This window comes from Engystomops pustulosus, chromosome 4 (genome assembly GCF_040894005.1).
Source record: "Engystomops pustulosus chromosome 4, aEngPut4.maternal, whole genome shotgun sequence".
Classification (NCBI taxonomy): domain Eukaryota; kingdom Metazoa; phylum Chordata; class Amphibia; order Anura; family Leptodactylidae; genus Engystomops; species Engystomops pustulosus.
In genome coordinates, this window is record NC_092414.1 from 101,291,101 (window position 1) to 101,304,417 (window position 13,317).

The following is a 13,317-nucleotide window of genomic DNA, read 5'->3' on the forward strand; positions in this document are numbered from 1 at the left end:
GTCAAATATAATAGCAAGCAAGTGCATCTCTTATGTGTTGTATTGTTCCAATGATGACAAATATATTGTGTTTTGCTTCTGAGAAAAATTCTGAGCATAGCAAAAGCAAGTGTATATCTTAAGTGTTCATATTCTAATGATGACAAATATGAGAATTTATTTCAAATGTTGCTCTTATTACTTAATCATAAAAGAATGAGCTTCACTGTGTACTGCCTAATTGAATTACATGGGTTTTCTGAAGAGACTTATGACTTGGTAGTTAATTATAAATGAAAATGTGTCCTTCATTAGCTAAGTACTAAATAATAAAGTGCTCAACAAAAAGCTCAGTATTCATTCACCCACTTAAAAGACCTCTGTGGAAATTATTCTCAAATATCTTATGCTGCAGTCTTGATATATTTTTGATGAATATCATCCTCATATGCAAGTTCTGAGAGAAGATGTTCTTTGATAAGTGGCACAGATTTTAAATGGAAGACACCAAGTCGGCTAGCTGGTGGGGCATAGTTATTGTAAGATGAAGCAATGAAGTAATATTATTTGCTTTCTATAATAGATCCATCCAGAAAGCCATGTAAGAGCCTAACAACATCAAGAGGGAGAGAGTTTCCCTTATGGACCTTGTCCACACCGCACTACATATGAAGCACCAGCATTCCGTATAGAGAGCATAACAATATGTCATCAACTTGTCCATTGTTAAAAGTCTATGTTGCCCTGTAATTTAACCCCTTCAGTACCGATGGTCATTGGTGCAAGAAAGACCAGGTAAATTTTTGACATTCTGCTATGCACTTCTTTAACTGAGGACATCTCTGGAAAAGCTTTACATATCATAACAAATTTTACTTTTTTTTCCCTCCAAGACATACGAGATTTACTCTTGATACAATAGTTTTGATTATTATATATTTAAAATTTGCCAATAATAATGGACTGCAAATGTGAAAAAATAAGATGTCATTTTTCCAATTAAAATGTTTTTTTAAAAAGTAACTTTTACCAAACCATGTTATTAGTATGTACAGCATTATTCCATCACCCTTTCCAAGGTTTAGCTACAGATGCAGAAGTTGCATGTACTTATGCAATTCTGCAAAGTGAAAGCGTTTCCTGCAGCTTCTTCTATATTCTGCCTTCTGCTCACTGTCTCCAGGGGGGCACACTTCAAACGCCTATATCTCCTGAACCCTTGCACCTAGAAACAAAATTCTGCTCAACAGAACCGGAGATATCCACTTTTAAAAGTTACAATTGGCACTAAAAATCTGTACATACAAATCAACTTTTAAAGTGCAACTTTAAGGGTGGACATCTCTGGCTCTGTGAAGCATGACACCAGAATTGTGTTTCTAGATGCCAGGGTCCAGGAGATATAGCCGTTTGAAACTGGCTACTGTCATGATGTAAAAAGTTCTTTCTGCAATCTGTTGCAGTAAATGCTTCGGTATATTTATGTGGTACAGTAGTGAAGGGGTTAAACTTTACCTTACAGCATACATTTAAGTTTCCTGCAGTGTGAGTTCATTTAAATTAAATTGGTTGGCCACTTTACCTTATGTTTTTTTGTAATTTGTTGTGTAAGTGTGGGGGCAGGATATTAAGTAATTTACCAATTTACATCCATTAAAAGTTCTGCATCACTTTATTGCTATGTAAAATCTTTGATCTTTTACCTAATCAGACAGACATTCCTGACCATAAAGTGGCTGCAGATGAGGGGGGGGGGGGGGGGGTCATGTGTCCTTTAACTGTCCATGAGCAAATGCTGTGCCAGGACCTTAAAATAGTATTCATGAATATAAGATCAGGGGCCTGGCAGGGCGATTGTTCGTGGACAGATAGAGATCACATGAACAATCGCCCTGCCAGGACCTTTATCTTCTATTCATGAATACTATTATAAGCTCCTGGCACAGCAATTGCTCATGGACAGTTAAAGGACACATGACCCCCCCCCCCCATCTGCAGCCATTTTATGGTCAGGAATGTCTGTCTGATGAGGTAAAAGACTTTACTTTACATCTCAATTAAGCAGTACAGAACTTTAATAGATGGGTATCGGTAAATGGCCAAATATGGCATACCCCACACTAACACACACATTACAAAAAAACTTGAGGTAAATTGGTCAGCCCCTTTAAGGGTTAATTTACACAGAGGATATTGCCACCGATTTGCATTGTAAAAATAGGTGGCAAAATCCCTCTCCCCTTTAAAACAATGAGGTCTTCAAGACTTGAATTTTTTTTAAAAACATTCTATATATTCTTGGAGGGATTTAGGATGGGTGGTGTTCAGAATTTAAGGCGTGTTGGTAATGGTACGTCCATCGGAAAATCCAGATGAAATGCTGCTGTGTGAACTGACCTTGAATTAGAACAATGAAATCAATAGGCTTCCTGCCTGGAGCATAGGCTTGCCAGGTCCTCGTGTAACATAGATACAATTTGAAGCTAAATCTAGCCATCTGATGGAGGTCCTGACTAGGGATGTCCCTCTGTGATATATGTATCAACATTTTTTTTAATACATGTTATTTATTTTAGGGGTGGAGGAGTTGCCCTGCTTTCAAAGAGATATTTTTTTCAGGGCATGTTTTAGCAGAAGAGATTGTTCAAAGCAACATGAATGTAACATTATGTATATTTGCAATGTATTTGTTGGTGGCTAATCAAGTGTATAAGCAAAATAGATGAGATTAAGTTAAATCTGAAATGACAAAAAAAAGAACATTTTTATTTTTTTCAATACCATGGTTTTGTACCCCATTTCCATGCAATGGACTAAATAACACACCTATTAATGACCACACTGTGGATAATAAAAACGGATTGTTCATTATTTTCCACACAGTTAAAAACACAGACTATCCTAACTGAATGACAACGAACCTCATTCTCATGGGCATCCCCTGCCACATCTATAACAGAAATACCAGAGTCTTGGATTTATTTTGTGATTTCTTAAAAAAAAGAAACATTGGATTCATCTATGGTGCATCTAGAATGTAGGAGAACATACAACCTATAAACATGCCCTTATGTCAAAAGCAAATTACTTACGCGAAGTTCATCCTTTGTGTTGAAGCTTTCAAGAAGCTGTTGGTAGTGTCTGTCCGTCATCTGTCGCAACAGGGACAGTAAAGATGCAACAAATTCACCCTGAAACCAATATAAAAATAAATAAGTAAATCAAAAAGCTATTTATTTTATTCATTATTTTAAATGGAATTTGATAAACACAAATATATATATATATATATATATATATATATATATATATATATATATATATATATATATATATATATATAAAAATACCCTTTATAAAACAAAAATAGCAGTAACTAGAGAACAGTGGTATACGTTATAGCGAGCTGCAGAGCGACAATGACATATTGTTCAAACTTACTGACATTTAATTGGCTCTGTGGGAAAGAACATGACACATACTAAACAGTCAGCAAAGCTGTGGCTTCACTGCCAACTGTATAGCTGAAATGGCAACCAGATGCTCTTTATAACTTCTTACATCACATAGCAAAAAAAAATATATAAGAAAATAATTTTTCAAGATTGAACATAGTTATGGCTGCATCAGAGATAGACAAAAGCACAGGGCTGTAGAAGGAATCTTTATGTAAATCAAAGCTGTAACAGTAACAACCAAATCTTCATCAGTATTTATCTGGCCAGCGATGGCTTTCCCTGGGCAAAATCAGCCGTTTGCCGGGTAGAGTCAGGATCCTGAGCTATTAGCACATTGCCTTTAAGAATGCATTTCCTGGACCAATCTGCCACCAGCGGGCCATTTTTAGCAGGGGACAGTTTTCCACAGAAACATTACAGTATATTCCATATACCGGTATGTTTTCAAAATGGCTCAAATCAATATAAAAAATTTTCTGCTCCTGGATTCCTTCTACCATCACTTCCTCTCTCATAACTATTATGTACCTATACAGGGGTTTCTTACAATACCTTTCCTCTTAGCTAAACAGTTCCATATGCATGTGTTACATGGTGACAAGTATAAGATACAACAAAATGATAAACTTATGTCCTCAACAAAATCTGAACTAAGGAAGTACACATCGTTAAGTTGCCATGCATGCAAATGTATATGGAGGCTGTATATTGCAGCAAACACTTACCGGTAACACCTGTAATCGTTGCCATTGTGGGTGTTAACCTGTCCATCTCTGCCGTCAAAGCTGCCGGTGGCTTAAAAATTATGGCGGTCCCTATTGGTGAAGATCGTTGCTCCCCGTGACGTAATCAGGGAGCATCGATCGGTTGCCATGACAGCCTCGAGTCTGAAGAAACGAGGCTGTTTTGTTTTAACAATTCATTACAATGTGAAATTTGCTAATTATAATAAATGAGGAGGAAAATCCCTATATACTGCCATACTGTAGAATAACAGTATATGGTGGATTCAATGAGACAACCTAGGGTTCAAGTACCCTAGGGGGTCTGAAAAATAGTAAAAAGTTAAAAAACAAAATTATATATAAAAATAAATAAATAAAATTTCAATTCACCCCACTTTGCCTAGAAGTCAGTAAAAATCATAAACCTATTAGCTACGGCCGCGTCCGAAAATGCCGATCTATCAAAATATAAAGTTTTTTCTGGTATAACGTTTTTTCACTGCAATCAACCCCATAACAGAAAATAGTGAAGTTAAAAAGGGCACTTTTTTGTAATTTTGAAAAATATAAAAAATTCAATAAAAAGTGATCAAGAGGTCATACAGTCCTAAAAATAGAAACATTGAAAACGTCATCAAAAATAGCAAAAACTTACACCACCCACAGCTCTGTACACCAAATTTTGAAAAAGTTATTAGCACCAGAAGATGGCAAAATTTAAAAAAAAAACAAAAACATTTTTTGTACAGGAGGTTTTAATTTTGTTAATGTATGAAAACATTATAAAACCTATATAAATTTGGTATCCCCGTTATCTAACCGCCCCAGAGAATAAAGTAGATATGTTATTTGGGACACACAGTGTAAGCCGTAAAATCCAAGCAAACAAGAAAAAGGCGCAAATGTGTTTCACTGCATTTGGAATTTATTTTCACGCTTCCCAGTGCAGTAAAGTGCAATTTTTTACACAGAAAACAGGCTGTCACAGAACTCTTTACATGTAAAAATAAAAAAGTTATAGATTTCTGATGGTGGGGTATGAAAAACTGGAAATGCAAAAACAAAAAAGGGCCAGGTCGTTAAGGGGTTAAGGCAGTAAAGGCACATGGGCAATTTATGTAAAAGCGTGGCTATTACTATTATTGAAAAAAAGTTTGAAAGTCATTTGAAACACATTTCTAGGTATCTATGGGATTGTAATTGGGCTTGTTTTTTGCAGAGGAATTCCTGGTTATTATTGATATGAATTTAGAATTGGATGATGCCCTGACTAATTTTTTTTTACATTCTTATAAAATCTTGGTCCAATAATTAGGATGTGAAAAGTCAGTGCAGTACAACCAAGTAGGGAAATTAAAAAATCGGTAGGGAATATATTTTATGAAAGACGAGGTGTTCTGTGTTCTATATTTTTCTTTCCTCTTTTTTCTTAAAGATTTTACACAGCAGACTGATAAGAAGATGAGGCTAAAGCTTAACTCCTTACATGCCCTAGTAAGAATCTGTTTGTTAATTCAGTTCACTATGGTAGTTCTACCCAGTTCTGCCTGTGAGTTAAGTCATAAGAAACTTAAAAACAAACAATCTTCTTTGATTTCATATACCACTGATTATAGAAACATAAATTGCATTAAGGAAAAGGAGTTTCTCTGGCTCATGTTTTGCTTCTTTTTTTATACTTTTAGTGACTAATGGGAATAAAGATTTCCATACCTAGAGAATATTTCATTTGATTTCAGGTCTGTAAGGATATTAGTACTTTACAGAAAGACACTGGATGGTCTAAGTCAGCGATGGCGAACCTATGGCACGCGTGCCACAGACGGCACGCGAAGCCGTTTCTGTTGGCACGCGTACCGTCGCCGGTAAGCCTCTGCCCGCTGCCCGTAAAAGTTTGCCCGTAAAAGTTTGCCTAGTTCCGCCGCTCCATAGACAGAACTGCAGAGTTTTCGCGCATGCGCAGTATTTATTGCTGACTGACAGGGAGCGCTGACTGAATTTCCGCTCCCATAGAACCAGGGGCGCACACCTGCGCCCGCCGTCCATGCTGCCTCCCGCCAGTCCGCCTATGCTGCGCCGGAAATCCTGCTCCCTCCCGGTCCGCTCCGCTCTGCTCCCTCCCGGTCTGCTTCGCGCTGCTCTGCTCTGCTCCCTCCCTGTCCGCTCTGTCCTGGTCCGCTCCACACTGCTCTGCTTACTCTGTCCCGTTCCGCTCCGCTCCCCCCTCTCCTCCGCTCCGTAGCCCCCCTCTCCTCCGCTCCGCTCCACCCTCTCCTCCGCTCTGTAGCCCCCCTCTCCTCCGCTCTGTAGCCCCCCTCTCCTCCGCTCTGTAGCCCCCCTCTCCTCCGCTCCGTAGCCCCCCTCTCCTCCGCTCCGTAGCCCCCCTCTCCTCCGCTCAGCTCCCCAACCTCCGTTCCAGGTGGGAGTGCAGAATGCATACAGCGTAACCTGCATGCATTCCTGGAGAACCTTCCTGTAGAATAAAAGAAAATAAAGTAAGTTTATCTGTGTATATGTATGTAATGTGTATATGTATATGTATGTTATGTCTATGTGTATGTAATGTGTATATGTATATGTATGTGATGTGCATATGTGGGTGTATATGTATGTATGTGATGTGTATATGTATGTGATGTGTATATGTATGTGATGTGTATATGTAGGTGTTTATATGTGTATACATATACATATATATACACACACACACACACACACACACACACACACATACACATACACATACATATATATATATATATATATATATATATTCTGTATGTATTTTATACTACATGGTGATAAGCTATATGCATTTTATACTACATGGCGATAAGCTGTATGCATTTTATACTACATGGCGACACGCTGTATGCATTTTATACTACATGGCGATATGCTGTATGCATTTTATACTACATGGCGATATGCTGTATGCATTTTATACTACATGGTGATACGCTGTATGCATTTTATACTACATGGCGATATGCTGTATGCATTTTATACTACATGGCGACACGCTGTATGCATTTTATACTACATGGCGACACGCTGTATGCATTTTATACCACATGGCGACAAGCTGTATGCATTTTATACCACATGGCGACAAGCTGTATGCATTTTATACTACATGGCGACAAGTTGTATGCATTTTATACTACAAAGCGGTACGCTGTTGATAGTGTTTTTATTGTAATACAAAAGATTGTAACGTTTGAGCTATGTTTTCTTAATTAAAACCTTGTTATTCTAGTTACATTTTTGTGGTGGCACTTCGCTTCAAGTCAGAAGGGTTTGGGTTGCATTTTGGGCACTCGGCCTCTAAAAGGTTCGCCATCACTGGTCTAAGTCATTAGAATCATCTAATCTATTAGCCGTCAGTGTGAGATTAGGAAGGTAAACTCGTTTATACGCACTGCTTAAAGCAGTGAAAAAAGGCAAGGGAACAGGAATAGGGTGTTACCGGGTGGGTGTTTGCTGAAATATGCAACTTCTCTGGATACCCGCAGCCAATGTCACAGATACATCACACGTTGTTAAGGGGTTAAAGCTTTCCAATTATAGCGACGCATTTCAGATTCTAAAAATAGGTCTTGATCACAAATGTTAAAATTGGCTGCGGAGTCAAGGGGTTAGAGAAAAAAAAAAATTAAAGTTTACTATAACCACCTTCACTTTTGATTTCAGGCAGAAAAAAATGTTGCATTTAACAACAACGGATAACCCACTGATTTGGGTCAGAACCCTTAATCATATGCAATTGCCTCTGGTTGACTGCACTTACCCTTTGCGCCAGTCCTAGTCTCATTTGTCATTCTAGTCTAGATAATGTTATTCCTATGTCATGTCCTTGTCTTAAGCTCAACTTGACCCCATGTATTTATGCATTTTTCCTGTTCTTTTCAGTCCCGCTTTGTTATACCGATTTGGATCTTAAATGCAAATAATCCTCAAAAATGCTATGTGTAATTTGCTTTATAAAATGGTTGATGTGGTTAATTTGTACTACACATTGATTTATACTGTTCTGTATCAAGTGTATCTATTAAATTTACCTGCTTGTTTCTCAAATTGTATTAAATATATTTAAATAAAAATTCTAAGAATTTTACAGAGATATATACTGTTAGTACTGATTTGTTTTATAAAATAATTAAAGGGGTTGAGAACTTTACCTCATGTGTTTTGTAATGTGTGTGTAAGTGTGGGGGGCAGGATATAAGGCAATTTACCAATAAACATCTATTAAAAGTTCTGCACAGCTTTATTGATATGTAAAGTGAAGCCTCCTGTCTTTTACCTCATCAGGCAGAGATTACTGTCCATAAGATGGCTGCAGATGGAGGGTCATCTGATCTTTAACTGTCCATGAGCAATCGCCCTGCATCTCCATCTGTGGTCATTTTATGGTCAGGAATGTCTGGCAGATGATGTAGAAGACAAGAGGCTTTAATTTACATATCAATAAATTATCTAATATCCTGCCCCCACACATACACACACATTACAAAAAAGTAAGGTAAAGTGGCCAATCCTTTAGTAATTCCAGTATAAAAAATATATATATATATATTTGACATAACAGTTGAAACATAATTGGGCACATGTATCATAGTTTATCGGCTGCTACTTTTTCAAGTTTCCTGAAGTTGGCCTACTTAATCATTGCATCTTAAAGGGTATTCCAGGAATCAGCATAATTCATATACAAATGGGTCATTAAAATACAAGATAATATGCAATTCAATTTGTTGTTATTTAAAATTTTGCTCTCCTAAGCAGAAAAATGCTGCTGACAGACTGTAATAAAGAATTAAAGTGCTACTGGCCCTTTAATCAGTCCGTTAATTTCCTCCACGCAGAGAAGACACAGGACAGAAGATGGCCACTGGTCACATGTCCACATGACATGCGCTGCACCTGCTTGGGCAGGTCATGTGATGGGTTTTTGTATCAGGCGCTTATATTCCCGGAATACCCCTTTAAGGTTTTCCCCTTTGTAGTACATGTTTTGAGGTGCCTGTTTAGTCTCACGTTTGCGATTTTTATGTCCCAAATAGTAGTTTACTAAAAGTAGGTCTGGGTCTAGCACAAGTTGAACAAACATCTGGGCTACAGAGATAAATAAGGAACACTGCATCCACTACTCCACCATCCCAGTTCCCCCTCTGCTCCGCATCACTACCACCTATGAAGAAGGCTTCCTCCGCAGAGAAATGTGCAACAATCCAAATAAATACTGCCAGTTTGCTACTACTGTTACTTACTAGGGAGATCCATTCACATTGTAATGTGTAATTAAATAATTAGTTATCTTAATCCACATTTCTACCAATGGTGGTTCCTTTGATATCCATTTTGCACAAAACAATTTCTTAATTATTCTTATCAGAATTCTTAGTAAGAAAACCACTCCGCTTCTGCTAGACCCAAAATACATCTACCATGTATCTAATATTTCATCTGTTACCTTATTCCAGCAATTCAGCAATCATAGGGCAATTCCACAGCACTGCCCCCCTCTACATGACACCTGATATTGTGCATACTTCTTTGACTAAAAAGATCTTTATCAATTAGTGCTGACAGGCACTGCGGACACAGTGGAGATAAAAAAACTAGTTAATAGAGATGAATGCAGGCACACAAAACTTATTTAGGGGATGAACGCCTGGCCAAAACACTTGGTGTGCTCCTCAAGAATGTCTGCCACTAGGATGGCACTGTATTTGCTCAAGATCACAGGGCGCTTAACTAAGCAAATACAGTACTGTCCTGGAGGCAGACAAAAATATACTGACAAAAAAATATAAATATAGTATCTTCAGTATCAGTTTCTTCATCGTCAACTGTGATTCTGCAGGCCGTGTCACAGACTCCTCTGCAACACTTCTCCCACCTTCTACTTTTTACACATTTCAGAGGCTATAAACCCTTTGGGCCCTTTGGTTTCTACTACTTATTACATGCTGCATGTTCCTGCATGTGAAGAAAGCTGCCGGGCTAGCCACTATATACATCCTCTATATCCAGTATGCAGTATTCAATGGATTTACTTGTAGGAATTTCACTGAATTTGCTGCTAAATTATCTTCAGAGTAGGTACAGGTAGAAGCTAGTCTTCAGCCTCTTCACTACTGGGGAGAATGATTTTTGGCAAGTAGTTGCAGAGTAGAAATGCCAGAAGACTGCAAATATAAGTTCCAACCAGGACGTCCCTGCAATAACCTGAGAATTCTTTGTCTTAGCGATGTAAGCAGGGAGTTTGTAACTGAGGAAAGAAAACATAGGAACAGCAGCAGATCTGCTTTGAGGTCATGTCTGCCTCCTACAGACACCAGGCTAAAATCTTAGCATAAGACCTGTGGTGAGGGTATAGCCCACAGAAGCAGATCCAATACCTTTTTTTTTCTACCTAATGTCAGCCTGCTAGCAGCCGGGCCTATAACCATGGTGCTTTGTCCCCAATATTAAAAACTAGAAATGGTGAGTTCTACAACCAGAATGTTGTCATTTACTTCAAGGTGTGAAGATGAGCATAGGATACCGGGGGGAAATCAGTCACATAACTTGAGAGTCATGCAAAATAAGCTAAATTTATGCCAATTAAACCTTTATTTTGTGTAATTAAAAGGTGCAAAATTATAGAACAAAAGTAGAATATGAAGATATTGTTATAAAGGAATTCTACGATTTAAAGAAATGTACAAGAAAAGACAAGAGACATCAATGTTTCTTCCATCTCTACTATTTTGCTCTTTTTCACTTTGTGCAGCCTAATGACTGCATTGGACGTCTTTATGATATGGGTGTTCCTATACCACACATTATGATTATAGATCTCTTTTATTTTTCTTTATACTGCTTTGTTATCACGTTACCCCCTGCGTGGGGAGTTATGGCGTACTATGCTTCTGGCAAATTTCTTTGTTTGCCAATTCATTTAATAAAAACCATTGAAACGAAAGAAATGACAAGAAATAAAGATTATATGTTACCACATCCATAGCTGATATAGAAGAAAAAGTTGGGATATTTATGTTCTGAAGCGTTCCAAATGTTGAAAACAAAAAACGGAAACAATTTATATTCCAAGACAAAATACTTACAGTTACATCCTGAAAATGAAGTCTCATTGCAGAGCCTGAAGGCTGAGGTCTACTAGTAATCTCTAAAATAGTCCTTAATAAAATATCCAGCAAACTGTTCACAATCACATCGATTTCCTTCATAGCAGACTTCTCCTTAAAATGAGCAAATACATCAAACATTATTGTGCAAATAAAAGTTCACAAATAGGCAAAAAAAGGTATGTACAGAGGTAAGCAGTATATCTCAAACAACGGCAAAATACCAATGTTTATGATTCCTTAGTGTATAATTTAGGCAGCCTGAAACAAAGCCAGATTTATTATCCAGCAGAAGACATTTAAATAACTGGTTGTATTTTAAGGCTGTTTTAGTATATTTTTATAACTTTGTAATGCCAAAATCATATTTAATCACTACTCATCATAACAGATAAACAAATGTAAACTCTGACCAAAAATGTAGAATATCTGTTAATCAACAGATCTCTATAAATTGTTATCATCCAAGTCATAAGTATAACTGTACTGTAGCAGATGGCTTAAACACACAGTTACCTGCTGACAAATGAAAAGTTCTTTTCTTCTTTGTTGAAATCGGAGCTGTATACTTTATAATTGTAACTCCAGTCCAAAGTTATTTAGTCTCTACGACTATTGGATTTTAAAGATGTTGGGTTGTCATAAGAACCAGGATTAACAATAAATCTTAATTGCAGACAGCTTTAATAACTAACTGTTATAGCTGTTTATTGAAGCCTAGGGCTAAAGTACAGTAAATTACCAAAATCCAGAGGTCCGTTTATAACTAGGGGTCGTCTGTAAGTCGGTAGAAAAGTTTGCATTTTAAAGATAAAATTTCTCTGTATTTTATTTTTGTCCCAAATGATGACATAGAATGAGTTATTGGTAGTTAGTGGTCAGTTATTGGTAAATATCGAATTTTGTCAACAAGAATAGGGAATAACAAGAATTTTAATTCATAATGTCAATAATCCACTAACAGATATAGTGGAATGGCCTAACCGCCTCCTCAGTTCCCATGTTAACACCAACCCCTTTATTTACTAAATGCAATATAATACCTATTATATCCCAGAAATGGGAAAATTAAAACCAAGGGCCAATACTTTAATGTAATAAACTTTATTATTTATATGTTTGATTAAAACCTCATTATAAAAGCAAGCGGTATAAAGCAGACAGTAAGTTACCCCCAAAAGAAGCTGAAGTAACACAATGATTTTATACATGGATCTCTAATACATATGTATATAAAATGACCCAAAGCTCTTCCCTATAGTTAAACCTATAATAAGTGAAACTCACCCATATCACTGGTAATCACTGGCACTCGGGTATAGAGGGTAACGCTGTCCCTGACACGCATTTCGGCTATAGCTAGCCTTCGACTGGGGGTGTCAGTTATTGGCAACAAAAATTGGAGTTATTGAAGGAGTGCCAATTCATCTCTCCTTCTAAATATTTTGACATAAAGTCCCTCAACTTTAATTTGAGTGTCGTTTTCTTCACCCCAAGTAATGTCAAGTATAAGTAAAGTGACGCTGCTCAGGAAACTGATAAGGCCCAGCATATAATCCAAAATTCTTATTAGAATGCAGGTTAATTTATGATTAGTAATAAGAAACTGCAAATAAGGCCTGGCTGCAGAGCAAGCGGACACAAATGATAGCGTTCCAAGAACATGCCAGCACCTGCAGTTTGCTTCTCCTATATTTAGATTACTGTGAAAACGGTTTACAGTATGCTCTGGGTTACTATTCAGTGTGCTGTATGTTAATGTATATAATAAGCATCTTGCAATTACTTACAGAACTGTTTTTCTTGCTTAGACAAAACATGTTGCTAAGGATACGTGCGCACATTACAAGATCTCTCTGCTCCTGCAGATGCATGTGGAGGTGGTGGAGGACGACAGGGAGAAGAATAAAGCGGGACTCTAAAATGACAACACATTACATAATGTTACACAGGTCAGTCCAATCATTCAACTAGCAGAGTCTACCCAAACAAATGACAATAACAAGAATGTAATAGAAA

The 13,317-nt window shown here is 37.3% G+C and overlaps 1 protein-coding gene across 3 annotated transcripts in view; it reads right to left on the reverse strand.

Annotated features, from left to right (window-relative positions):
- Window positions 1–13,317, reverse strand: part of DOCK4 (dedicator of cytokinesis 4) — a 182,204-nt gene that overhangs the window by 70,964 nt on the left and 97,923 nt on the right. For all 3 annotated transcript variants that reach the window (XM_072146918.1, XM_072146919.1, XM_072146916.1), the window contains exons 24-26: window positions 13,089–13,216; window positions 11,278–11,412; window positions 3,072–3,170 (exon numbers count right to left, since the gene is read on the reverse strand). In XM_072146918.1, coding sequence (XP_072003019.1) covers window positions 3,072–3,170; window positions 11,278–11,412; window positions 13,089–13,216 — 362 coding nt within the window. The remainder of the gene's footprint in view (window positions 1–3,071; window positions 3,171–11,277; window positions 11,413–13,088; window positions 13,217–13,317) is intronic.